Source organism: Leishmania martiniquensis, chromosome 29 (assembly GCF_017916325.1).
Source record: "Leishmania martiniquensis isolate LSCM1 chromosome 29, whole genome shotgun sequence".
NCBI classification, from domain to species: Eukaryota; Euglenozoa; class Kinetoplastea; order Trypanosomatida; family Trypanosomatidae; genus Leishmania; species Leishmania martiniquensis.
This window is the reverse complement of record NC_090164.1, coordinates 737,769-762,500: the sequence shown is the minus strand read 5'-3', so window position 1 is coordinate 762,500 and position 24,732 is coordinate 737,769. Positions and strand designations below refer to the sequence as shown.

The window sequence follows — 24,732 nt, the reverse complement described above, 5'->3', positions numbered from 1 at the left end:
GGCCGTCCCTCAACTGAAAGGGCCGAACTGCGCAGGCGGCCTCTGCGTTTTCCTCGTGCGCATACCTTCGCCGTTCCGGAGCGCGTCAGCAGAGCCCTCCATGCTCGCTAACCTTGTGCTCCTTCACCCCTTTCTGAGGTGCAAGCCTTGCCCATTCCCCTTTCCCTGTCCTTCCTGCTCTCCTCTCGCCGAATATCGTGTGCTTCTCTCTCTCCTCGGTCTCCCTCCCTGCCATCATTCTTTCGCCCACTTTACCGCACTCTCTCCGGCCCCGACCTTTTCGACTTACTTACACTTCTGCAGCCATCTCTACCACCATCGTGCTACAACCTCACCCCTTCCCCCGCCCAACCACTCTACCCCCTGCAGCCATGGCCACTCCCCGCAGCGCGAAGAAGGCGCCCCGCAAGAGCGGGTCCAAGTCCGCGAAGGCCGGCCTGATCTTCCCGGTAGGCCGCGTGGGCTCAATCATGCGCCGCGGCCAGTACGCTCGCCGCATCGGCTCTGCTGGTGCGGTGTACATGGCCGCCGTGCTGGAGTACCTGACTGCGGAGCTGCTGGAGCTGTCCGTGAAGGCCGCCACGCAGAGCAAGAAGCACCCGCACCGCCTGAACCCGCGCACCGTGATGATGGCTGTGCGCCACGACGACGACATTGGCGCACTGCTGAAGCAGGTGACTTTGTCGCACGGCGGCGTTGTGCCGAACGTTCACAAGGCGATCGCGAAGAAGAAGAGCGGCAAGAAGACCAAGGCGACGCCACGCGCTTAAGTCCTGCGGTGGTGAGCGTGCAGGGTCCGTGGCAGAGCGGCGCCACTACGCGCTCAGGCGCCCCGCCTGTGCCGGCGGTGAGGCACAATATGCTTCCATAGAGATTCTCTTTTCATCTTATTATCTTTTGGTCTCTCAATGGCCATTTTGGCTTTCTCTCCTCTCTCCGGCAAAGGGTACGAGTCCCGGGGTAGGCTCGGTCTAAAACTTGCTGCATCACGATGAATGGTAGCCCTCGGTGCCGACCAGTGCAGACTGGCGCCCAGGCGCACGTGCTCTCGCACTCTCCTCTACCGCTTTTCAAGCAATCCATTGCGCGCGGGGCAAGCGCTGCAGCTGATGTGCCCACACCTCCCCCTTACCTCCTCTCCCTCGCTCTTCTTCCTTCGTCTCGTGGCTACGCGGGCCCTCTCTTGCCGCTGTGGTACAGCCCAGTACTTAGCCACACACGGTCATTCTTTCAGTCCGCACTCGTGCGCACCCGCCATCCCAACCCCCTCCCTCTCTTTCCTCTCCAGCCATGGCCACTCCCCGCAGCGCGAAGAAGGCGCCCCGCAAGAGCGGGTCCAAGTCCGCGAAGGCCGGCCTGATCTTCCCGGTAGGCCGCGTGGGCTCAATCATGCGCCGCGGCCAGTACGCTCGCCGCATCGGCTCTGCTGGTGCGGTGTACATGGCCGCCGTGCTGGAGTACCTGACTGCGGAGCTGCTGGAGCTGTCCGTGAAGGCCGCCACGCAGAGCAAGAAGCACCCGCACCGCCTGAACCCGCGCACCGTGATGATGGCTGTGCGCCACGACGACGACATTGGCGCACTGCTGAAGCAGGTGACTTTGTCGCACGGCGGCGTTGTGCCGAACGTTCACAAGGCGATCGCGAAGAAGAAGAGCGGCAAGAAGACCAAGGCGACGCCGCGAGCCTAAGGCACACCCCCTCCCTCCTTTCCTCTTGGATGAGCGCGCGTGCTTGACGTGCAAAGGTGAGGGGCGCGCTCAGGCGCGTGCCTCTCGCCCGCGTGCTCTGAGATACACCCACACTCGCACACGTGCAATCTCATCCCACTCTCCCTTCATAGATACACACTCTCTTCAAATGTTTTTGTTCGCTTTCTTTGATTCTGTGTTCCACTTCTCTTTCTCCCTATGCCTCTCTGTCTTCTGTTAGTTTCATCGGCCTCTCGTCCTGTCAATGACATCTCTTTGCCTCTCTCTATGCCAAGAAGGCGGGCACACAAGAAGGAAGCTGAGTGAGTGAAAAAGAGGTGACGGGAGATGCTGACCTGTCGGCGCTTGCGTACAGCTCTCTCAGGGATGCAGCGCTCTCTTCTCAGATTCGTGCATGACGCAGAGGACTCCGCTAGCGGTGCCTCTGCGGGCATGTTCCTGAAGCCGTCAAGAGCGCGTAGCAGCGGCAGTGCCTGTAGGTCATGGGGGTGGCTCAGAGGCCATGACGAGCCTTTCAAGGAAGGAGAGGGGACTATCGAAGTGCGCTCTTCGCGGCGGTGCGTATGGGATATCTTGGTCCTCCTCGTATTCGCGCGTCTGGTGAGAAGCATGATACCGGCAACATAGCCGACCTGCGCTTCCCCCCTCTTCAGAGGGAGCGCCTGCGATGAAAGCTCTACCCCTTGGTCGGATCAACCCCTCCGCTCTCCTCGAGGGCGACACGCAGTGCAGGCCTGACCTCGGCCCTTCTCTCCATTCGAAGTCGTCGCTCTTCCTACTGTCTCCACGCATCTTACGCCTTTTCTTGTGCTTTGCATCTTGGCGCTTCGGCTACCGCTGCTGCTGCTGCTCAACCATCTACTATGTGGCATTGGCACCAACACACATACCGGATCGTTGCCTTGCCAGCACTCGTGCCTTTTGCCGCTTCAGCAAACCGTCTCGCTCTCCGTTTCACAACCTCACCCCTTCCCCCGCCCAACCACTCTACCCCCTGCAGCCATGGCCACTCCCCGCAGCACGAAGAAGGCGCCCCGCAAGAGCGGGTCCAAGTCCGCGAAGGCCGGCCTGATCTTCCCGGTAGGCCGCGTGGGCTCAATCATGCGCCGCGGCCAGTACGCTCGCCGCATCGGCTCTGCTGGTGCGGTGTACATGGCCGCCGTGCTGGAGTACCTGACTGCGGAGCTGCTGGAGCTGTCCGTGAAGGCCGCCACGCAGAGCAAGAAGCACCCGCACCGCCTGAACCCGCGCACCGTGATGATGGCTGTGCGCCACGACGACGACATTGGCGCACTGCTGAAGCAGGTGACTTTGTCGCACGGCGGCGTTGTGCCGAACGTTCACAAGGCGATCGCGAAGAAGAAGAGCGGCAAGAAGACCAAGGCGACGCCGCGAGCCTAAGGCACACCCCCTCCCTCCTTTCCTCTTGGATGAGCGCGCGTGCTTGACGTGCAAAGGTGAGGGGCGCGCTCAGGCGCGTGCCTCTCGCCCGCGTGCTCTGAGATACACCCACACTCGCACACGTGCAATCTCATCCCACTCTCCCTTCATAGATACACACTCTCTTCAAATGTTTTTGTTCGCTTTCTTTGATTCTGTGTTCCACTTCTCTTTCTCCCTATGCCTCTCTGTCTTCTGTTAGTTTCATCGGCCTCTCGTCCTGTCAATGACATCTCTTTGCCTCTCTCTATGCCAAGAAGGCGGGCACACAAGAAGGAAGCTGAGTGAGTGAAAAAGAGGTGACGGGAGATGCTGACCTGTCGGCGCTTGCGTACAGCTCTCTCAGGGATGCAGCGCTCTCTTCTCAGATTCGTGCATGACGCAGAGGACTCCGCTAGCGGTGCCTCTGCGGGCATGTTCCTGAAGCCGTCAAGAGCGCGTAGCAGCGGCAGTGCCTGTAGGTCATGGGGGTGGCTCAGAGGCCATGACGAGCCTTTCAAGGAAGGAGAGGGGACTATCGAAGTGCGCTCTTCGCGGCGGTGCGTATGGGATATCTTGGTCCTCCTCGTATTCGCGCGTCTGGTGAGAAGCATGATACCGGCAACATAGCCGACCTGCGCTTCCCCCCTCTTCAGAGGGAGCGCCTGCGATGAAAGCTCTACCCCTTGGTCGGATCAACCCCTCCGCTCTCCTCGAGGGCGACACGCAGTGCAGGCCTGACCTCGGCCCTTCTCTCCATTCGAAGTCGTCGCTCTTCCTACTGTCTCCACGCATCTTACGCCTTTTCTTGTGCTTTGCATCTTGGCGCTTCGGCTACCGCTGCTGCTGCTGCTCAACCATCTACTATGTGGCATTGGCACCAACACACATACCGGATCGTTGCCTTGCCAGCACTCGTGCCTTTTGCCGCTTCAGCAAACCGTCTCGCTCTCCGTTTCACAACCTCACCCCTTCCCCCGCCCAACCACTCTACCCCCTGCAGCCATGGCCACTCCCCGCAGCGCGAAGAAGGCGCCCCGCAAGAGCGGGTCCAAGTCCGCGAAGGCCGGCCTGATCTTCCCGGTAGGCCGCGTGGGCTCAATCATGCGCCGCGGCCAGTACGCTCGCCGCATCGGCTCTGCTGGTGCGGTGTACATGGCCGCCGTGCTGGAGTACCTGACTGCGGAGCTGCTGGAGCTGTCCGTGAAGGCCGCCACGCAGAGCAAGAAGCACCCGCACCGCCTGAACCCGCGCACCGTGATGATGGCTGTGCGCCACGACGACGACATTGGCGCACTGCTGAAGCAGGTGACTTTGTCGCACGGCGGCGTTGTGCCGAACGTTCACAAGGCGATCGCGAAGAAGAAGAGCGGCAAGAAGACCAAGGCGACGCCGCGAGCCTAAGGCACACCCCCTCCCTCCTTTCCTCTTGGATGAGCGCGCGTGCTTGACGTGCAAAGGTGAGGGGCGCGCTCAGGCGCGTGCCTCTCGCCCGCGTGCTCTGAGATACACCCACACTCGCACACGTGCAATCTCATCCCACTCTCCCTTCATAGATACACACTCTCTTCAAATGTTTTTGTTCGCTTTCTTTGATTCTGTGTTCCACTTCTCTTTCTCCCTATGCCTCTCTGCCTTAGTGTTCCTCTGTGTTGTTGGGTTTCGCTTTGATGAGGGGTATGGAGAGGCGACCACAGAAACGTCAGATGTGCCATCTTCCTCACAGTGGGTAAGGGGTGCATTGTGTATGCGGGCATGTGTGCCTCTCGTTCTCCCCGTGTGTGTGTGTGTGCGTGCCACAGAGGCGCACATATGGGGGGAAGGAGGACATGAAGCCCCCCGCTTTTCGGCGTCGTTATCGCCCTCTGCTGGGCTACCGAGAGCATCGTCTCTCGTGTACCCTCGTAGCGCATCCTCTTGCGGCTTTCACGCTGGCGAACTCTCTCTCTTTATCTTTCCGTCTGCACCCCTGTCGCGACACACGTCTCCGCACCCCCACCCTTCCTCTGCTGTTCGACGCCACTCGCCGCCGGGGCCGTTGACGCTCGCGCAGACGTGCTGCGAATGTGCGCTTTGTCTAACGGTTTCAGCAGCGCTGGGCGGTTTTTACGCTCCCACCCGTGACTTTCTTTGCCTATAGGTCAGGTGACGGGGCTTAGGGGCATGCCCCCCATTCCTGTCCGTAACACAACGCGAAAAAAAAGAACAGCATCCCGTCCTTACTTCTTCGCGCCTCCGCGCGTTGCTGTCATGCAGCGCGCTGCTGATGGCGTTATGGAGTATGCCTGCAGAGGTGACGATGCGGGCGGTGGGGTGCAGTTCAGCAGTGACTCGGACTACGACAGTGAGGACAGGGGCGAGGACGGTGATGATGCGACCACCGGCCCACCCTCGGCGGAGGTGACAGCGCTGTGCTGGTGCGCCGCCAGTGTGGGTGTGGCTCGCTTCCTGTGTGCTGAATGTCGCATCGAAGTCTTCGAGGTGCCGGTGTACATGGTGGCCGGCGAGATGGTGCGACAGAGACGCGGCGGACGAACACCAGCAGCCGCAGACCCGTCGCAGCGCGGCCTTGCAGAATTCACACGGCATCGCACGCACGCCCACGCCGCCGGTAGCCGCGGCGACATTCGTATTGTTGCTCACGAAGACATACCGCCGAGCTTGCTGTGGTTGGTGCGCTACCTGCAGGTGCACCAGCCACAGGTTCTGCTCCCGCATACCGGTAGCGAGGCGCTGGGCGATTTGATCGCGCTCGTGGCGGAGCAGATGCCGGTCGAGGTGATCCGGTTGAGCTCTGCGACGGCGTTTTGCGGATCCGAAGCACTCCCTCGCCTCGCGGCCATGTACCCCGCGCAGGAGCACGAGTTAGCCGCGCGTTTTCATACAGAGAAAACCGCAATGATGTGCTCGATGGCGGCGCTGCTGCAGTTTGTCGCTGCAGTCCAGTCGAATGTGGCCGACGTCGTTGAGCGCGATGTGCTGCATGCACTCTTCCTTGACGACGCCTGTGCCGAGGCGCTGCAGATCACCCGCACGGAGCGCCACCCAAGCAGTGGGCAATGCAGTGGGCGCGCGAAGGAAGGCGATTCGCTGCGGGGGCTGCTGAGCACAGCGCAGAGCTCTGTGGGGAGAGCGATGCTGCGACAGTGGATCGCCCTGCCATGCTGCGACGCGGCTGAGATTGAGACACGCCAGTCCGTCATCGCTTTCTTTGTCAACCCTTTGCATCACGACATTGCCACCCGACTGCGAGCCGCACTGCACAAAGTGCATTCAACGACGCATGTTTTCACACTGATGCGGTCGGGCCGGGCGCTTCACAAGCACTACGTGTCGCTCTACCACACCATGCGAGCCGTCATAACTGTGCAGGAGCTGCTGGCCACCGTCGCCCATGCCGTAAGTCGACTGTACGCGCTCCTGCAGAGCATTGTTGTGGAGCCGCTGCGGGAGATGACAGCGTCCCTCGTTGCCACAGTGGCTGGGGTGGCAGGACGCCGGCGCGATTGCGGTGCTGCCTATGCGAGGCAGGATCGGCAGACGGATTACCCTGCTGCCCCAACGGCGGCGGCGTTTTCCTCCTTCGACGGAGGTATGCATAGCGCTGTGCGTATTTGTGACGGGGCGGACGCGGTGCTTGACGAGCTGCGCACCCGTTTTCGCGAGCTGCGGCTGTCTCTGCAGGCTAAAGCAGAGGCTGCCTTTGCAGAACTTCCGTGGACGCTACGGGCGAGGCTCTCTCTGCGCTGCGTGTATACAGTGCCGCACGGGTATTTGCTATGCATTCCAGCGGCGGAGCTGGCAGCAGTGTTGCCGTTCACGGGCGCGGCTGACGAGGACGGCCTGGGCGGCGAAGACGGTGACGACGCTGAAGGCGGACCACCTCTGTCGCGCAGCGATGACGCAGGCTACGAGGCTGCTGGCCCAACTAGCGGCAATCCAGCACTTCCTCCTCACACGGCGGCTTTGGAGCGAGTTCGCTCCGTGATGGCAGAGTCCTTCGGCTGGCAGCTGCACCACGCAACTCAGACTGGCGAGTACTGCTTCAAGTCTGCAGTGATGGAGGAGCTGGACGTCTGGGTGGGCGACCTGCAGCGACGCGTGCAGCAGCGCGAGGAACAGGTGCGACGCGAGCTGGACACGTCACTGTTGTACAGCTCTCTTCACCTTCTGCGGCCCACTCGCGCGCTGGGAGAGGTGGACTGCCTGCTGAGCTTTGCTCGCGTTTCGGCGCAGGAGGGGTGGTGTCGGCCAGAGATCGTGACGCCAGCCTCTGGCTGCGGCGTGCGAAGCGATGAGCCATCTGAGGATGTGGACGAGGGCATCCTCGAGATCGAGAACGGCTGGCACCCCCTCCTCTCACGACATGTGGGGATGCAGCAGCTCATTCCTTTTTCACTCCGCCTGCGCACCTCGACGGAGCGCGTTTGCTTGGTGCTTGGCGTCAACGGTAGCGGGAAGTCGGTGCTCATGGGAGCTGTGGCGCACATTGTGTTTCTTGCGCATTTAGGGTGCTACGTCCCAGCGGGCATGGCAAGGCTGAGCCTCATCAACAGCATTTTCGCCCCATCATCGTCGGTCTTTGCTCCTTCCTCTGCTACAACTCCGCGCTCGGCCTGGCCGGCTGCCGCTCCGGGTAGCTTCTACGGCGAGTGTGTGGCGCTTCATCGCGTGCTGCACTTTGTCGCTGGCCAGCAGCGGGCACTTCAGGCAGCCCACATCAACGCGCTCGGTCGCGTTCAAGCGGCAGGGCGTGCGCTTGTGTTGCTGGACGAGTTCGGGCGCGGCACTTCCCCAGAGGACGGCTGTGCTCTACTGAAGGCAACTCTACGGTACTTCGCAGACGGGGGTGAGGAATGCGGTGACGGTGGTGGGCCCGGTAGCCGCTATGCACCGCTTGTCGTTTGCGCTACGCACCTTGTCGAGATGCTGGAGGCTCCAGGGAAGCGGTCCGCGTCTGGGCTTCCCGCCATGAGCAACGCATGTGGTTGCGGAGCAGCGGCGTTGCCAGCTCACAGTGGCCATGACACGGGAGCGGAGCGCACAGGCGCCACTGCCGCAGGTACGCCGATCTCCTGTGAGGCTCTCGCGCGAGAAGAGCGGCGCGAGCGTATTTCTCTCGCTCAGGCAGCAGACGCCCCGCTTCCCCTGGAGTGGGTGAAGGTTTACGAGATGGAGTCTCACATCACCTACGCCGGCGAACAGGATGACCTGACGGGCATCGAGAGCCTGCGCGCCAGCCATGAGAGGTCGACCTCGTCGCAGGTCGCAAGCAGTAGCGATGTCGTATTGCCAGTGGACGTGACGCCGACGTACCAGCCTATCTGCCTCACGCCTCATCTTGGAAGGCGTCGACAACAGGACTGGGAGCAACATCGAAGTACCCAGCTGGGGGCTGGGCCTGCCATAGGCCGCCAGTGTGGCCTCGATGAGGAGCTGCTGCGTTACTGGGAGGCGACATTGCGCATGCTGCATCGCTCGCCATAAATTTCCATGCGCCACTTGCCGTCCTCGGGTGCGTCTCGTGAGTGCCGCAGAGGGTTTTCAGGCCACGCGTCACGTCATCCACGCTCACCAGGGGAGGCGTCATGAACCCCCGCCTCTCCTCGCTTCCTTTCGTCTGTCCCCGAGTTCAACGGTCATCTGCCTCTCTTATCCGCTCTCACGCGCATTGCGTGCGTTTCTTCTTTTATGCCGCTTCGTTTGCGCTGCTTGTTCTGTCTGCTTGCCTCGCCTCCTCTGCTCTCCCCACTAAGCCCATCACATCTGCCACGGCCGCCTCTCACGTGCTTGTCTTCGCACAGTCTGAGAAGCACATCGACACTCATGAGCACAAGCACGCAGGCAACATCAACAGTGTGTGTGTGTGTGTCGCGCACGCGCCGCCTCCTAAGGAAGGGAGGAGATGCGCCGGTGCACGAGAGGAAGTGCAGGAGTGCCCGCACTGCTTTGTCGCACCGTCATGCACCGTCCTCCCTGAGCGCTCGGCGGTCTTCACCTCTCCTCACGTTCACCAGACAGTCGCCTCTGAACGTCTTTGCCGCCCCCCTTTTGTTCTCTTCCCTCTTCTTCCTTTGTACCGATGCGGTGACATCGCCCATCGGCCCGCGCGACTTGCACGGCCTCAGCCACCTCGACACACAGCCCCCCCCAACACACACACACACATACAGCTATGTGTCGGGTATGAAGTAGCGAACTCTAAGTCGTACCCATCCCACTTTCTTACGACTCCGACGGGACGAAGCGGTGCGTCTCTGATAGCTGCGCTCATGTGTCGCAGGGGTCTTGCCATCATCATCGATACACATCTATTCCGTGCCGTAGCGTCTGTTGACACAGACACGCCCCTCTTGTCTGCCCCTGGCGTACTGGGGGCACGACGGTATCATAGCAGCACAAGCCCCATCGTTGCATCCTTCGTGGAGGCTTGGAGGGGGGTTAGGGCCTCCGCCCTATCGCGTCCCCTTCTTCATGTCCGTCTCGACGCCACTCTTCGTGGACCACCCTTCTATTTATTGTTTTCGCTTCTTCACACGCCTTCATGCCAAAAGCAACGGCAGTGCCATCCTCCAAGTCGAACGCCGCTCTGTGCGCGCCACCCAGCAGCGCCGTGACAACTACAGCTGCCTCCGCCTCCACGACATCGGCCAGTGCCGCCGTTCGATCTTTGTGGGATCGCACGTTCTCGAACGGAGACACATACCACGGCGAGGCGCTTTACGTCCACGACAAGGATCGCCAGCCCGTCAAGGATGGGAAGGGGCGCTACACATGGACTTCTTGTGGAGCTGTTTACGACGGGGACTGGAAGGGAGGGCTGCCGCACGGTACGGGCGTCATGAGAGTACCTGGAGTCAACGGCTACGAGTACGCAGGTGGATTCAAAGACGGGAAGCGCAGTGGCAAGGGGCGCTGCGAGTTTACCAATGGCCGGGTCTACGAAGGCGAGTGGAGAGAGGACGAGATGAACGGGACAGGGACCCTGCGCGGTGCATGTAACGTGGACAATTTCACTGAGTACACCGGCAGCTTCCAGAACGGGATGCGCAGCGGGAAGCATGGGAGGTGCATCTACGCTAACGGAGACGTCTACAGTGGCGCCTGGAGTGCAGGAAAGCGCCAGGGATTCGGCGAATGGCTGTTGCACAGGCCGGACACGGGCGCTGCACCTGCAGCTCGTCCTGTTCGCTACCAAGGTGCTTTTGATGGAGACGCGCCGCAAGCCAACAGTATTGGCGAGGCAGAGCTCGAGTACGGGGACGGCAGCTTCTACACCGGTGGCATTGACGCGCAGATGCGGCGGCACGGCAAGGGCGTTCACCGTCTCGCCAGCGGGGATGTGTTTGAAGGCTCGTTTGCCCAGGACCAGCGCGTAGGCAGGGGGGTTCTGCACGGGAGCGACGGCTCCGTATGTGAGGGGCATTGGTATCGTGATCAGCTGGACGGGGATGTGCGGATCACTTTCGCTGTCCCACCGTCATCATTCGACTCCGCTTCGTACTCGACAGCCTATGAGACAAACAGTCGCGCCACATCCTCGGCATTCGTTGCCTGGCTGCTGCGGCTGAACCAGCCAGAGCACGTTGCCCACCCAATGAAGACGTATCATGGCCCGTGCGTTGCAGGCATATTCACTGGCGACTGTGCCGTCATCACCTACATGGATGGAAGCAGCTACAACGGCGCCGTGCGCAACGGCGTTCCTCACGGTGCCGGTGTGCTGCGCGATCGACCCCTCCCGCCTCCCACCGGTGTCCATGGCATCGATTCTGGGGAATGTGCTCGGAAGCGCCTTCCAGCCACGTGCGTGCCGCTTCGCTTGCTCCTCACACTCACGTGCTATGAGGGAACCTTCTCCAACGGCGAGGCAGACGGCAACGGCACTGGAGAGTGGCGCACGGACGCGTCAGCACCGCAAGCCGCGCCAACATCGTCGCCGGCAGATGCGCCAATTACGCCTCCCAACTTCATGCGAGCGCTGGCGGCGGGGCTGCGCTGCTGGGACCCTGCCCTGTACGGGCAACTGGATGGAACCTACACGGGACAGTGGGCGCGTGGCCTCCCACATGGAGAGGGAACATGGCGGTGGTCGGACGGGTCGCGCTACTGTGGCGCAGTGGCACACTACGTGCCCAGCGGTGCTGGCACCTTGACAGGTGCGTCGTCTATCCAGTACACAGGCGACCTTCGGGAGGGCCAGGCAGAGGGCAGCGGTCTCTGGGAGGACAAGGTGCGGGGCCTGAAGTACGAGGGGCAGTGGCTGGCTGGCCAACCCCACGGCTTGGGTGTGGCCACGCTGCTCGCCGTAGCATCGCCACCCGCGCTGCAGGCGTCTACGCCGACGCTATCGGTGAGCTCGCGCGTGTACGAGGGAACGTGGGCGAACGGGAAGCCATCGGGCCAAGGCAGGGAGTACGCCTTTGAGGATCGTCGCCAGCTCGTCTTCGAGGGCGGCTACGTCGACGGGTACCGTGACGGTGAAGGAACTTTCTTTTTCGGTGTTGAGGACGAGACCACCGGCGGCGCGAGCCTGCCACCACCACCTGTCCCGTCGCTGCCTCACTACCTCAAGTACAGGGGCACCTTTCGTCGAGGCGTTCCCGGCGGCGGCCCCGGCTGTTTGACTCTTCGCAACAAGACGAAAGTGGAGGGATGGTTCGATGCACAGCTGCAGCCGCTGGCGGGAAGGGATGTCAGCATCCTGTCTGGGAGCAAGGCGTGGACGTTCAAGGGGGTCTACGATGCTGCGAAGCACTCGGGCTGCGGGGTTGTGACCTTTGCGAACGGCGACGTCTATGACGGCGAAGTGGAAGACACCAGCTTCGGCGATGGGCAGTGGCAGCAACCTCTCTTCAATCTGCAGCGCCACGGTTGTGGCATCTACAAATTCGTTGAGGGAAACCGGCTTCGCTGCACATGGATGCACAACGTCCTCCATGGCGCCGGCACATACACGTCAGCGGACGGCGTGCAGACCGAGCGGAACTATGCCGATGGTGTGTTAACGGGCGAAGCCGTGGCAGCCATTGCTGAAGGTGGCAGCAGCGGCAGCGGCGGCGGTGTGCACATTGAAGTGGATAGGGGCGTCGTCACGGGCAACGTCTTCACTCCTGAGAATGAGTTTCCAAACACGCTGTCGGCAGAGGCGTTGAAGTCCCGCATGCCGGATTTGCAGCAGAAATCGAAGCTGCAGTCGCGGAAGCGGCAACCCTTCGCCTTTATGCGCAAGGGAGAAGCCCGCCAGGCCTCCGCGGCAGGGGAGGCGGCGCTGGTTGGCTGTGCTGCCTCGACGGGAACATCAACGCCGACTCCTGCTCAGCGACGAAGTCCTCAACGCCACTCGAAAGACGCGAAGCGCCGGCTGGTCTCGGCACCAAACCCCGCAAACCAGAAGCTTAGCCCTCGCACCTCTGCCGTTGGCTCGGCGTCGCCAAGCGACGCTGCAGCCAACCGAGGCGGCGGTGGCAGCAGCCCCCCGCGCGCGGGCTATCAGGCCTCTTTACCGTCGGCCAAAGTGATGCCCTCTGCCCCCTCGCCGTCGCATCCCACGCCCCTATACAGCCTCCGGCGGCCCCAGCGGAGGTGTAGCAATCCGCTCTCGACTGTCTTGACGGCTTCTTCTGCTGACGGTACGTCGCCCATTACGACAACACCACCCAGCGCACGACTCCCCTTCGATCGCCGGTCCAAGGGCGGCGGCGGTGGTGGCGCGACGTCCCCGACAACCTCTGCCTACCTCACAAGGTTTCAGGTTGGCATCCGTCAGCTCGATAGCATAGCCAGGTCTTGCTCACCCACCCCTTCTGCGGTATCGGAATACCTCACGCCGACAGCGGCAGGCTCGTCATGCCCGGTCACCACACCAGCGCAGTCCGGCTCACGAGGCCGACTTAGCTCTGCATTGCTGGCAGGACGAGTCCAGGAGGCTCAGCAGCGAAAGCATAGGCCCATCACGGGCTCTCTAAAGGCACTGATGGACGCGGCGAGTGCGATACGCAGCATCCGCGATGACGAGATCTATCAGCTGACCGAGGCGATGCGGGAGCTGAACGAGCGCATTTGGCAGTTGCGCTTCACACTTGCGTCCAGAGAGGGGGCGGATGGCGGTGGCAATGGCGAGGGCAAGAGAGCCTACGCGAAGGCGGCATTGCCGACAAAAGGCGAAGGGAAGCGATCATCCACCTCGAAAGAGGCCCTTGCCGCCCTTGTGCAAGAGCGGCGGGCCATAATGGAAAGGCTGCAGCACGTCGTGAACACGCAGGAGTAGCAGCCGCGTTTAGGCGCGGGTACACGCGAGGCTGTTCAGGCCGGGGGGGCGTCTGCCTCCTCGCATCCCCAACATGCGAGGTGCCGCATTCGACGCGCAAATCAATGTAAAAAAAGCGGAGAGAGAGAGAGCAGATGAGAAAACAGACGAGGAATAGAACAAGTGGCAAGGAGTGGCACCGCGAACAAGGGGGTGGGTAGGTGGGTGGGGAAGTGAGCGTGCCGATCGAGAGCTCAATGCTGGTTGTGTTGTTGGTGGCTGGAACCCTGTATCGATGGGGGTATGGGGATGAGGACGATTCTATCGTCCCTTCGACCGATGTCTCGTCCTCTCCGTTGTGGAGCTGTCTCACACCGATGCGCGCATCCTGCTCCCTCAATCACCACCTTTGGCTCAGCTTCTCTTCTGTTTTCCTCTCTGTACTTACCACATTCTGCTTTCGTTGGCACGTGTGCGTGCGTCGATTCGGTCCAATGTGGAAGCGAGCGCTGCGAGAGCCATCGCCAGTCGCGATGAGTGCCGTGACGCCCGCTGGGTCCTCCTCATCTCCCCCTTTTGACCGACGCCCCTCCCCCGTTCCGTCGGGCAGGGATGACTGGCCCAGCAACGATTGCTATCATGCGTAGGTGCGTGTATGCGTGGTGGTGCTGCTCTCGTGACTTGTGCGCATGCTATGCGAGGGGCTATGTGGCACACTTTGTGCACACAGCGTCGTTCTGAGGACATGACGAAAAAAGAGGCGGGATATGAATAGAAGCGCCATGCGGTTTGGGTCGTACCGCGTGCCGGATGCACATACTCTCACCTTCTTCCCGCCTCCCTTTCATTTTTCACGGACACTGCTCGCCATCATCTCCCCTCCACACACACACACACACATACATACGCGCAAAAAGGCGTATTCATACCCGCTGTGCACATCCGATTTTCTCAGGGCTCTCGCTCCTTGCTTCCTCTCTCATCACTCGAACCTTTCGTCCACTGGTGCAGCCCGCTGCTGCCTTTGCCCTTTCCTTGATCCATCAGCGGAGACCAAAGCAGCGGTGCTGCTCTGCATAGCTCTTCAGGAGAGACGGCGCCACAAGCACGCAAGGGACCCTGTGCAGCAGCCTTGTTTCTCCTCCTTGTTCGCGTAGACGTCTGCAAGCCTACACAGAGCAGAGCGAGTTGATACGAAAAATGCTCCGTCGTGCAGCCTGTCAGGCGGTTGCCTCCCGCCTCTTCCGCACTGCGGTGGCAGCCAGCGCCGCACCGTCGTCGGCGGCGGCACTTAGCGAGAACCGTCGCACCGGCCTCATCATTGGCAATCCGAAGCAGGGCATGATGGACCCCATCCACGTGAGCTGGACCGACATTGCTGGTTCGGACACCACCCCAAGGGCACGCCTGGCCGCCGGCCGCGTGCTGGCGATGCTTGACATGTGCGCCGCTCGTGCCTCTCAAAAGGCAGTTGATCACCAGGCCTGCCTTACCCATAAGCGTTACCTGACGTGCACAGTGGGCATTACGAACACAATGTTCTCCTCGCCCATCCTGCACGGTGACGCGGTCCGACTGGACGGTCGCTTAGTGCACTGCGGCTCCAGCTCGATGGGAATTTACATTCGGTTTTTCCGGCAATCGCCGTCGACCCGCACGGAGACGCCGGCGGGTGAGTCCTTCTTCACCATGGTAGCGATTACGCCTGATTTGAAGGCGGCCAAGGTCGTGCCGGCGACAGAGCTGACCGACCCGTTCGATATCGAGTCGCACAACCGCTACGTGAAAATTCGTGAGATTCAGAAGGAGATAGAAAAGAGCACGGCGGAGCGCCTGAAGCGCACCCTCACCACTGAGGAGGCACAGTGCCCCATCAACAAGGATAAGCCCATCCACGCTCGCATCAACTCCACCAAGGTCGAGGCGAACCGCATTTTCTTCACGTCGTGCATGAACAACAACAACACCGTCTTCGGTGGAGAGCTGATGGCGTGGATGGAGCAGCACGCCGTGCATTGCGGCCGTATGTTCACCGGCAACCGCCATGTTTTCACCATTGGGTTGCACAGCGTCGCTTTCCCTGAGCCGGTGTTTGCCACGGACTGGGTGACGCTAGAGGCGACGGTCATCTATGTACGCAATACCACGATGGAGGTGGATGTGGTGCTCAGGGCAGAGCGAAAAGACGTCAACGCCGTCATCACAAATCGTGCGTCGTTTGTGTTGATCAACAGCGATGATATCGGGCAGAAGTGCACCATCCCGGTCGGGCTGGAGCTGAATGGGGCGACGCAGGAAGAGCTCCAGCAGTTCATGGAGGCCCGTACCCGATACCACTACAGCGTGGCCCGGCGTGACGCCTTCTTCATCACGAACTCTCGTATTGGCACTACGAAGCTGTAAGCCAACGAAAGGGGCGGAGAGGGAAGAAAAGGACGAGGGGGACGGGCCACCGATGTGACAGCGTCACTTCATAACGTAGCTGCACGAGCGTACATGTGACAGTGGAGTCGTGTGCATGTGTGTGTGTGTGCGTGTATCCATGCAGGTGTGTGCTGTTATTGAACCCCTTTCTTTCCCAACCTTGTATGGATGAGCCGTATCTGATGAGCGCTTGGCAGGTGGGTGGTGGAGCGGCGTGCTGGAAAGGTCGCGCCGACACATGCGCCTGTGGGCTTCTCTCCCCAGCTGCTCACCACGCCACTCCAGCCTGTTTGGCGCTGCTCGATTCTCTGTGTGTTCGCGCACCCCCCCTCACCTCCCCCATTCGCCCTTTCTCGACGAACACGCGCACAGAGAGTGAGGGAGGCCAGTATGAGTCACATGAGCTCGCCTGCTCTCTTTCTCCCTGGGAAGGATGACAAGAATAGTGCGCGTGTGGTGCTTGAGGCGGCGCCCGCTCATCTAAAGCAAGGAGGAAGTGCGTTGCCTCTGGGCCCTCCTCAGGCCGCACAGGCGCCACCTGCGGATATCGTTGACACACCGCCCCCGGGGGGAGGACGAAAGTGAAGGAGAGAAGGAAAAAGGGACAGACGTTTGCGATGACAGAACTCCAGCCTCATATCAGCTTTGTCCCCGTTTCGGGGGGCACATGCACGCTTCTTCTTCGACTTGCCGTTAGCACGCCCTCTGACCCCTCTCTCACCTCCAGGCTTCTTGGTGGTGTAGCTTGTATTGCACTCCGCGCCAGTGCGCATGCGCCGCCGCTCCTGCTGTGGTGCTCTTGTGCAATTCACGCAGTTACAGCCTTCCCTGCTAGTAGCCCTCGCGCCCATCTCGGTGCCGATCGTGCACCTTCACCTACGTCTCTCTACTTACGCAGCCTTGGGCCTCTTTTTTTTCCGGTGTATTTCAAGGGCATTGCACTACTGCCGTCGCAGTACGCGGTGGTCTTCCTCTCTTCTTCCGTTTCCGGCTGCGGCGGGGGTGGGAGTGGGGAGAGAGGCGAAGGGGTCTGCGTGCGTGGGTGCGATGTGCACCTCTGCAGCTGTGCGTTGGCTGCCGAGGTCGCTTTCTTTTGCTTTCTGCTGCTCTCTTTTCGGCTTTCTCTCATTGATCAGCTCGTGAGGGGGTCTGCAGCGGTGACCCCCACTCTCACCAGGCGTCTTTTTTTCTTTTGTTTCCCTTCCTCAAGAAAAAAGTGAATGGGACGACCCTCTTTCAAGTCTGAGCAACCTCATGGTGCTGTGGTGCGTCTCTCTCTGTCCCTCGCTCGCTCGCCTTCCAGCAGCTGACAGATACCCTGCACGCGCGCATACTCGTACACCAGTTAGCACACGCGAAGAACGTGCCCGATACGTGTGCGTGGCGGCATCAGATCCGACAGCAACATCCTTTCATTTCGCATTCGAGCTCTTCCTGTTTGTTGTAGGAGACGCCTTGTACAGCTTGCCTGCTGCGTTCAGGCAATGCCACTCACCCCGAAGCCTCTTAGCGGGGCCGTCGCCCGGCGCAGCACTGCTGGTGAGGCGGCATCTCGCCGTTTTGTCGCCGGAGAAGCGTTGCGTGCAGGATGCCAGGTACAGAAGCGTGTAGGCGCGATGTCTACAGCAAAGTCGTCATCAACTGCTGCCGCCGCCGGCGCAAAAGATGCGGAGGTGAAACTGGCTTCGGGCAATTACCACTGGGACACCCTTTCGAGCCCGGAAGCGGTGTCTGAGCGTGGTCGGGGTTCATGAGGGGCCCGTTCCCACTCACTTGCCGAGACGCAGACACCGGTGACGTCCTCGCTGTCATGCACATCTGCGCCGGCAAGGTGATGTGCCGACGCGTGGGCGATTAATTCTGCGAGGGAAGCTAAATCATCAGCGGCACCCTTTCCACACGCACCTCATCTAGCAACGCTCTCACATACATACAAGCCGTCCACGAGGACGACCTTTTGAAGCGGAGGGCACGTGCGGTGAAGACCGGCGGACAGCTCCATTGCATGCGCATGCGGCGGATACTTCAGACAACTGGCAGCATTCCACACCTCATTGTGGAGGGGGGTGTACGTTCATTTGGCTATTTTTCACAGGGAGGAGCTGAAAAAGGGGATGGCGCCTGGTCACCTGCCCGCGGCACACCCCAGCGAGCCGGCGGATGAGGAGCGGGGGAAGGAGTACCTGGATCTGCGGTGGCCGACCGACGGAAGCACGCGCCTTCAAGTGAAGCTGCTCCTGTCGATGGCCGAGGCGAAGCGCTCCGAGAACAAGAAGAGTCTTCCCCTGCCCACCCACAAGCTGAAGCCGTAAGCCTTCCTGTGCCGCAGTGACCGCAGCTTCGACGTGGCAAACGCGCTCATCAGCACCGCCACCTTCGGTGGTGAGGCGCGCGCTGCGTCGCGGGCGTCTGCTTGAACGTCAAGATCGGCTCTTAGCACTGACCATGATGGGCGGGGCCTTTAACAGTTTGCCGTTTCTGCATAACGTCGCTGACTGTATGGCGCAGGTCGCTTCTCTGGCCTTCGATTCTCGTGGTGTGCGTGACTGTGTTGGACGAGGAGAGCGAGGCACGATTCACGACGAGCCCCTCATTCCTGCTCATCGCCGCTAATCCGCAAGCGGTGCTGTTCGAGATCCGGAGAGGCGCCGGCCTCGACGGACTCTCGTAGGGTGACGTGCTGCTCAACGGGTGGGGCCGCTTCTGTATATGAGGTGGTTGCTGCGTTGCTGCAGAGCAAGGCCGCAGGCTCCAAAGGGTGCTACTAGGGCGACATCCACACACAATTTTGCCCTGTGTGTAACCCGGCCCAGGGGAAACTCGCCGCAGGTTACGACCATGCTCGCTCGACTTCGTTTCTCTTGCTCAGGGGGAGTGAGCAGGCCCACGTGCGTTGCCGGCATCTTCCGTGAGTATCTCCTCCTTGGTGGTCGTTGTAGCATTGCTTGAGACGGCATTCACCCCATTCCCTATCGCGCACTCGCAGCTGAATCGCCCCTGCTTATTCATCCGCGCGAACACACCGAACACACACACACACACGCACGCTCCTCAAGGCCTGTTCTCCGTCTCCGTTCTTGTGTGCGACAGGTATGCACACCACGGGTGGCGGCATCGAGTGCGTTCTGCGTTTCACAAGTCCCCGCCCGCTTTTTTTGAAAAGCGAAGGCAGCGAAAGCGAAACACCGAGAAACAGAAAGTGCCCTGCAGGGGTCATAGGAAGCGTTCACGGGAAGGGCGCAAACGATCAGGAGGTCCAACGAAGGGGCCCGCTTTTCACCGAGGATGGGGCGGCGCCTGCCGCTTCTCGTGAGCAGCAGGGGGGGCTTAGCGGAGATCTCGCGCCGTTAGGCTGTCGCAACATGATGAGGTTTCCCTAAGATGCTGGGGTATTGCCCTTTTTTTCGCGGCACCCCCGCTCTCTTTGCCTCCATCTTCCAATGCCCTCTCTGCCCGCGAATCGAGCCACTCCCCCTATCTCCATCCCCTCCCCCTGGTCGCACTGCTAACATTCGTTCTCTTGTGGCGCACACGCTCCTAAACTCACTGAAAATGGGCTTCACGCCATCATCTCTTGCCAATTTGCCCCCCCCCCTTCTCTCCCCTCCCCCCTTCGCGGATGTTGGCTTCTTTTTCGTGTGATGCACACCTTTACACCTTGCCCCCACCCCCCTCTCACCTCCCTCACATGCCCCCATTTGCCGTGAGAGGAAATCTCATCCGCGTCCTGTACCCATCGCCGAACGACACGCACTGCGCGCCGTTGGGACTGAACTGCAAAACGCAGAGGGGAAGAGAGGAATTTGCCATCTCTTCTTGTGCTCTTGGTGGTAGGGTGCACGACCCCTCGAAACAAATTCGTTTGCGCTGGTCTTTGCGGCAATCCGCTCCTGGCCGTGCAACGCCGCGTCTTCACCAGCGTGTGATTTGACCTAGACTGCCCCCTCCTTAGCTTTCCTTTCTGTTATCTTTGTCGCCTTCCGCCTTCGCTCTTTGCATACTTTTTTCTCTCGACACACGACCCCGCACTTTTCTCCGGCTTGGAGCGTCCAATTTTGCAATACAACGCAGACGGAAGTTGCGCTTGCATCCCCGAGCCCTGCTGAGGTGTCTTTGTGCACTTATCTGCGCCTATCTGCTTACTCTTGTGGGCGTGCATGTGCCGCCGTGCTCTTGCCGCTGGGCTTAAAAAGGCAGCAGAAGAAAAAAAAACGAGGCTGTGACGTAGGTTGATTTGGCCCCAGGACCGCTTTTCCCACCCACCTCTCTCACTCCCCCACATCCACCGCTGCCCCACTGTCCTTTCCCCTCCCCCCTCCTCCTCATTGCCTTTGCCTTCTTTCCGGTCCCTTTTTTACTCTCTCTGTCTCTGACATTCTTTTTTTTTTGCCTTTTCGTTTCTGTTTCCCTGTGATTCTGTCTCGTGGGCTGTTGTTCTGGCCGTGGGAGAGTCGCCCGTCTCCGATTTTGCTTCGCGCTTCTGTGTTGTCTCTCCCTCTCTGAAAAGGTGGACAACAAGTCCTCTTCTCCCCTCGCTGCCCTCCGCCTCTTGACGTCACTTCCGCTGAGCGTGCGTGAACTGGTTGTCGTTTATGTTTTCGCGCGCGTGTGTGTGTGTCTACACGGTTGACAAAGCCACACGCTGATTGCCCGATTCCTTCTTTTTTGTATAGTTTGGATTAGCTCGTGACTTCGCCATGGCCACACTTACGGAGGCTGAGCTCGCGCCGTCTGCCATCGCGGCAGAGCGGGAGAGACTGCGAGAAACGATGCAGCATGTTGCGGATCTTGAGAAGCAACTCGATGTGCTTCAGAGGGAGCTGGAGGCGGCTCGCACTCGTCGAGAGCAGCTGCGTTTGAGTGTCCAGTGGCGAGAGCTCATGGCAGCTGTGAACGCTGATGAAGAGGTGTATGCCGTGGTGGAGCGATTGACGGACGCCTTCGCCGCCTTCCGCGAGTCTCTTGTGGAGCCGGAGAACTACCAGCAAGAGCAAAAAGAAGAGGGGCCGAACGCGGACGATATCCTCCCATACAGCGATACGGATGACTACGCCGACTTTAGCGGAGTGGAGACAGCGGTGGAAGAGCTGCTGGCCGCTCTGAGGGAGCAGCTGGAGTCGCACGCGGCAACGCTGCCGTTGTCTTCCCAGCACAGCCGGTGCACCTCCCCGTGCGGGTCGCTGGCGCCCTTGGAAAAACTCAATTGCCCGTCTGGCGAGTCAGCGGGGGCGCCGAACGTGAAGGCAGCGGTACGGCGTCAGGCGCTCCTGAAACTGCTTGCTATCACGATACTAATGGGCAGGGTGGAGCAGCACTGCGGGTTCAAGTCAATCTCAGACCCCAGCAACGCGCCGCAGTCGGAAGCGGAGGAAATTCGAGATGGCCTGGCATCGTTTTGGCAGTGGCTCTTACATGAACAGCCTGGGGTGCTGACAGCGGCAGAGAGCACGGAGTGGAAGGAAATTGCCAGCACCTTTCTTGGGGAGAGCTATGCCATGGCACCGTAGTGGATGCGCCGCGCACGGCGAAGAGTAAAGGGATGGAGACCGCCAAGCGAGCGTGGGACGTGCCGCCCAAAAGCATCGACGAGCTCCCCTACACGCTACCATCCGCTGGTGTGCACAAAATGCCGTTTTTTTAAGCGAGGCGCAGACGTCAATGCCCGGTTTGATTCTCGGTAAGCCGCGACGCCGCACCACCATCCACATCACCGGGCAAACATATATATCTCGGAAAAACTCACTGTGGATATGTGGCCCTCTCCGCGTCTTCTCGGACCCCATACCATTTTTTTTTACACCTTTACAAACGCTGCAACCCCCCGGAAGAAGCCGTTCCATGTGGGCGCACGTGCGACGGCATGATCGTGTATGATCCTCTCTTTCGTAAGGGCGACCTCACTTCATCCACCCACAGCATAGCCTCTCCCCCGCACACACACACACACGAACCTCCGTGTCAGTGGCTTGTGAATTCCGGTAAGGGCGAGGCGCTCCTGTTGTGCCAGAGGCTCCTAGGTGCTTTGCGCCTCTCGCGGCACACCCGAGCATGGAATGCAAAGGTCGGGGGAGCCGGAGCGACGGGCAAGGCGCTGCGGGCTCGAGAACACCCAGCTCCCGAGTGCATGCGCGCAACCTATGCGAGAGGCCCACACACCATCCTATCGAATACCGCGACTTGAGGCGACCGAGGGGCGAACATGGCCTCCGGTGAGAGTGTGCCATGTCTCAGAGAGCCCTGGCGGAGAGCCGGCTCACCTACCCCTCGAGGTCGTCCGTCACGCGTCTCGACCACCCCCTGCTACCCTCAGGACAGTCGCCACGCCTTTGCCCCCCTCTCCCACCCCCAACTCCCCCTGACCAGGGCCCTCGGCGCGTCCCGCTTGGACCGAGGCGTGGGGCTCACCCACGTCTGTGACGCACTGGCCGAACAATGGCTCTCTCCCTGCGAAGAACGGACGAGGAAGGAGAGGGAGAGCCCGTAAAGGGAATAGCCCAAATTGGTGTTATTACGGTTCTTTCTAGAAGATATGGCTTGAGCTGCTTCTCAGTAGAAGCAAGTGGGCTGGGGCTGCCGCGGCGTCTGCACCAGCTGACGTGTTCACGTAAGAGCGGGGGCTTGTTTTTTCTGAAGCGAAGGAAAGGATGTTCTGAATCCGCCTCCTATGTGTGTCCGCGCTCTCGCCTCTCAGCTCACAACACTGTCCTGGAACGCTGACGACCATTAGGGGACGGGAGTACCGAACGTACAACAACGAAGACAGAACGCCGCGGCATGCTTTCCCTGCTGAGAGAGACGTGGAATATGCTGTGGTGGCGGTCCTGCCAGTCTCTAGGTAATTCCTCATCCGTCTGTGGCTCCCGTACCACGAAGCCCCCCCAACCCACATTCACGCAGCGGTCAGTGCGTCGACGCGATTCTCCTGTGCAGGTGTCGCGTCCGCTTCGCGGCTTTTCGTGTCATTCTTTGGCCGACTCCACAGCCCTCTCCCTTTCACCTTCCCCCCGCGTTTACCTCGCGTCTCGCTGCAATGCGTCACGGCAAAGATAAGTCCTATCAAGAAAACACACAGAGAAACGTCAACCTCAAAAAGAGAACGACGGCAGATACTCACCCTCGCAGGCCACTGAGGTACCTCGGAAATTGGTGACCAAGGCGAAGGATCGCACCATATTTGAACTCGAAGAGGAGTGAGAGACCGTCAGGCGACATATTCAGCACCCCCCACCCAACCCAAGCACTTTAATCGAAGCTTGCGCACAGAGGCTTCACGAGCGCACGTTTTTTTGTAGTTGTGCTTGGACCTGTTTTTTTTTCTCCTGCCAGTGCGATACATCTACCCCCCCACGCCGCGGCGCATTTCTCTTTTCCCCTCCCACCCTCTCTCCTACTTGCCACTCTCTTCTTTTAAGAAAGTGCTGCCACTAAGGCCACTCACAAGAGCGAGAGGGCTCACGGCATTGGCCGTTGCCGACACGGCGCATCGGTGGTGGCACTCGTTTCTGGCTTTTGTTTGTTTGTTTGGCTGCGTAGCTTCTGCGCGTGTCTTAGCTCGTTCTCGCGGACGCCAGGCTCGGCTGCGTCTTGCCGTCGTCTGTGCTCTGCAGCTCACAATTGCGGCGGCACTGGGGTGCCTCATCTCACCTTCGCTCACGCCTCTGCGCAGCGCTCGATACCAAAATCCAAGTGCTGGTGGTGCCTGCGTGCTTGTTTGAATTGCTCCTCACCTGTTTCCCTCCCTTACCGGTGCGCTCTGCTGGCGCCCTCCCCCTCCTTTTCTCGCTCTCTCCATTTCTTTGCGCTTCTTCATAGCTCGTCCCTCTCATCTTCCGTGCGCCTGCGTTGCCGATTTTTTGTTTGTTGCTGTCGCTGAGTAGTGTGTGGGCCAGAAGGGCAGCGGCAGCGCCGTACATGTGTTAGCGTGTTGGCCCCTGGCAGTTGTCTTTTTCTCACTCCGTGTGTGTGTGTGTGTGTATCTGTGCCGTCCTTCCCCTTCTCCATCCCTCCCTCCTTTTTGCGCTTCGCTCTCTCCCTCTGTTCCTGTCTCTTCCCTCCTCCCTCCCCCCTCTCTACCCTCGCACACACACGTACACCGGGATCTACGTCACTGCGTCTTTCTTCCTGTGGTGCTGCTTTCTCTCCCCCCTCCACACACGCACATGCGCACGCACGTGCGCTGAAACCTACATCTGACGCAAGGGAGTTCCGTCCTTCTCTTAATCGGTCCTTAGTAGCGGCGCCCTTCTGTTTTTTTTGCCTTCGGTCACCTCCTTTCCTGTGATCCACTGCAGAGCACGCTGAGCGCGCTTGCCACTGCGTGCGCCCTTTTCCCCTCCTCCTCATCGGCTTTTTTCGTTTTTGTTTTCCGTTTGCGTCTTTTCATCGGCGCTGTGCTCCCTCCGCCCATTCACAACCCCTTTTTTCTTCGTTGCGCTTTCTGGCTTGCTGTGCTGCTCGCTCTCGTTGCTGTTTGTTTGCCTCTTACGTCTTTTCTCCCCCTTCTCAGCACACTCATCTCTTTCCACATTGTTCTGAAACGTGGGTCTGTTCTCCATTGCTGTACCCCCTCCCCCCACACCCACACCCACACACACTCTGCCGCTCATCTCCACCATTTCCATTCTCTGCACCGGCTCTTGCTAGTTTGCCTCGCCCCTTTCTTGTGTATGTTTGTGTGGGTGTTTTTCGCTTGACTGCTCACCGTATCAACTAGACTTACCATCCTACAGCCACCGCCGCTGCTGCCACGCCAGCGCCCGCAAGTGCACGGGCGCCTCGATCGTCTTTTTTCCGGGCATTCGTCATTCAGAAGCTGCGGTTAGAGGTGCCGACCGGCAGACGTGTACGTGTACGAGCGCATATGCAAAGTGAGGCTTAGGGCATCCGGCCTGTTTGATATTTCTATCAAGCATCACGCTGCAGGTCAGACG

General features: G+C 60.2%; 4 protein-coding genes across 4 annotated transcripts; all 4 read left to right on the top strand.

Annotated features, from left to right (window-relative positions):
* Positions 1-5,379: 5,379 nt before the first annotated feature.
* LSCM1_04464 (uncharacterized protein) lies at positions 5,380-8,616 on the top strand (the record flags this gene model as incomplete). Its single annotated transcript, XM_067321972.1, has 1 exon — positions 5,380-8,616. One exon carries the CDS (start codon positions 5,380-5,382, stop codon positions 8,614-8,616), a length of 3,237 nt encoding a protein of 1,078 aa, XP_067177067.1.
* A 1,057-nt stretch (positions 8,617-9,673) lies between these two features.
* LSCM1_04463 (uncharacterized protein) lies at positions 9,674-13,399 on the top strand (the record flags this gene model as incomplete). The annotated part of the gene is made up of 1 exon (XM_067321971.1): positions 9,674-13,399. One exon carries the CDS (start codon positions 9,674-9,676, stop codon positions 13,397-13,399), a length of 3,726 nt encoding a protein of 1,241 aa, XP_067177066.1.
* Positions 13,400-14,578: 1,179 nt separating this feature from the next.
* On the top strand, positions 14,579-15,781 carry LSCM1_04462 (uncharacterized protein; the record flags this gene model as incomplete). The annotated part of the gene is made up of 1 exon (XM_067321970.1): positions 14,579-15,781. One exon carries the CDS (start codon positions 14,579-14,581, stop codon positions 15,779-15,781), a length of 1,203 nt encoding a protein of 400 aa, XP_067177065.1.
* Positions 15,782-20,499: 4,718 nt separating this feature from the next.
* LSCM1_04461 (uncharacterized protein) lies at positions 20,500-21,309 on the top strand (the record flags this gene model as incomplete). Its single annotated transcript, XM_067321969.1, has 1 exon — positions 20,500-21,309. The coding sequence occupies one exon, from the start codon at positions 20,500-20,502 to the stop codon at positions 21,307-21,309; it is 810 nt and encodes a 269-aa protein (XP_067177064.1).
* Between the last annotated feature and the right edge of the window lie 3,423 nt (positions 21,310-24,732).